This window comes from Echinops telfairi, unplaced genomic scaffold (assembly GCF_000313985.2).
Source record: "Echinops telfairi isolate 266 unplaced genomic scaffold, ASM31398v2 ScPeMD7_7468;HRSCAF=8506_0, whole genome shotgun sequence".
Taxonomy (NCBI): Eukaryota; Metazoa; Chordata; class Mammalia; order Afrosoricida; family Tenrecidae; genus Echinops; species Echinops telfairi.
The window spans coordinates 96,279,141-96,280,288 of record NW_022111369.1 but is presented as its reverse complement, the minus strand read 5'-3'; the positions used below and the strand labels follow the sequence as shown (position 1 = coordinate 96,280,288).

The 1,148-nt window shown below is 52.6% G+C and overlaps 1 protein-coding gene across 1 annotated transcript in view; it reads right to left on the bottom strand.

Moving 5' to 3' along the window:
* The window catches only part of CCDC149 (coiled-coil domain containing 149), a 110,840-nt gene that overhangs the window by 49,240 nt on the left and 60,452 nt on the right, over positions 1 to 1,148 (bottom strand). Inside the window, exon 7 of the mRNA XM_030888571.2 lies at positions 922 to 1,094. Coding sequence (XP_030744431.2) covers positions 922 to 1,094 — 173 coding nt within the window. The remainder of the gene's footprint in view (positions 1 to 921; positions 1,095 to 1,148) is intronic.

Genomic DNA, 1,148 nt, shown 5'->3' with positions numbered 1-1,148 from the left:
GTTTGATGGCAACTAACAACCCCCAGAAAATATGGATGAGAAAATTGGACATTGAATAGGGAAGACCGTAGAAGAAGGGATGCGTTTGAATTGTGGTGCTGACAAAGCATGTTGAAAGTACCACAGACTGCTAAAAGGACAAACCAATCTGGATTGGAAGAAGTAAGGCCAGCGTGCTCCATCGAGGCAAGGGTGGCAAGAATTTGTCTCAAAAACTTTGGACATGTGGTCAGGAGAGACCAGTCCCTGGAGAAGGACATCACGTTTGGTAAAGTGGAGGGGCAGCAGAGAGGAAGGCCCTCAACAAGATGATGGACACAGTAGCTACAGCAGTGGGCTCAGGCACAAGAACAACTGTGAGGATGGCGCCAGGCCAGCAGTGTTCCCTTCGGTTGTGTGTATGGTCGCTGAGTCGGAACCCGCTGGATGGGACCTAACAACTGTGGAACCACGAGTCCCTGGGTGGCATAAATCGTTAAGTGCTCAGCTACAACAGAAAAGCTGGGGGGTTCAAATCATATCATTGAGAATGAGGGGCAGTGCAGAGTGGAAGCAGACCTAAAGCCCATCTGTAAACAACTGGACATCCCCTTACTGAAGGGTCTCGGGGAGGAGATGAGCCCGTCAGAGTGCAGTGTAGCAACAATGAAACATACAACTGTCCTCTAGTTCTTAAATGCTGCCCTCCCACCGAAGGCTCGAACCTCAAGCCTTTTGGTTAATAGCTCAGTGCTTAGGCCCCTGCGGCACTCAAAAGCATGCAATAAGTCTGCGGCGTTATTTTCCGAGTTTGGGAAGGCGAGGCTTTCCTTTCCCTTGAAGGTAATTTTCTCACATGCACATAGGGTTGCAAATAACTCCTGGCCCCGGGCGATGGAAGGCCGGCAGTTCACCCAGGTGCAGGGCCCGGCGGCCACTTGCCTGTTCTCCATGCACAGGGCGTCCACGTCGATGATGCGGTTCTCGTGACCGCCCAGGATGTGGTTGAGCTCCTGGTTCAGCCTCTCCACCTTGTCCTGGTAGGAAGCCCGCTCTCCTTTCACGTCCTGCAGCTCGTCCACAGAGGCCTGCAAGTCATGCTCCAAGGATTCGATCTGAAACCAAAGGAGACCCCTCACTCACTAAGAGCCCCTCGGGATGGGAGGCTT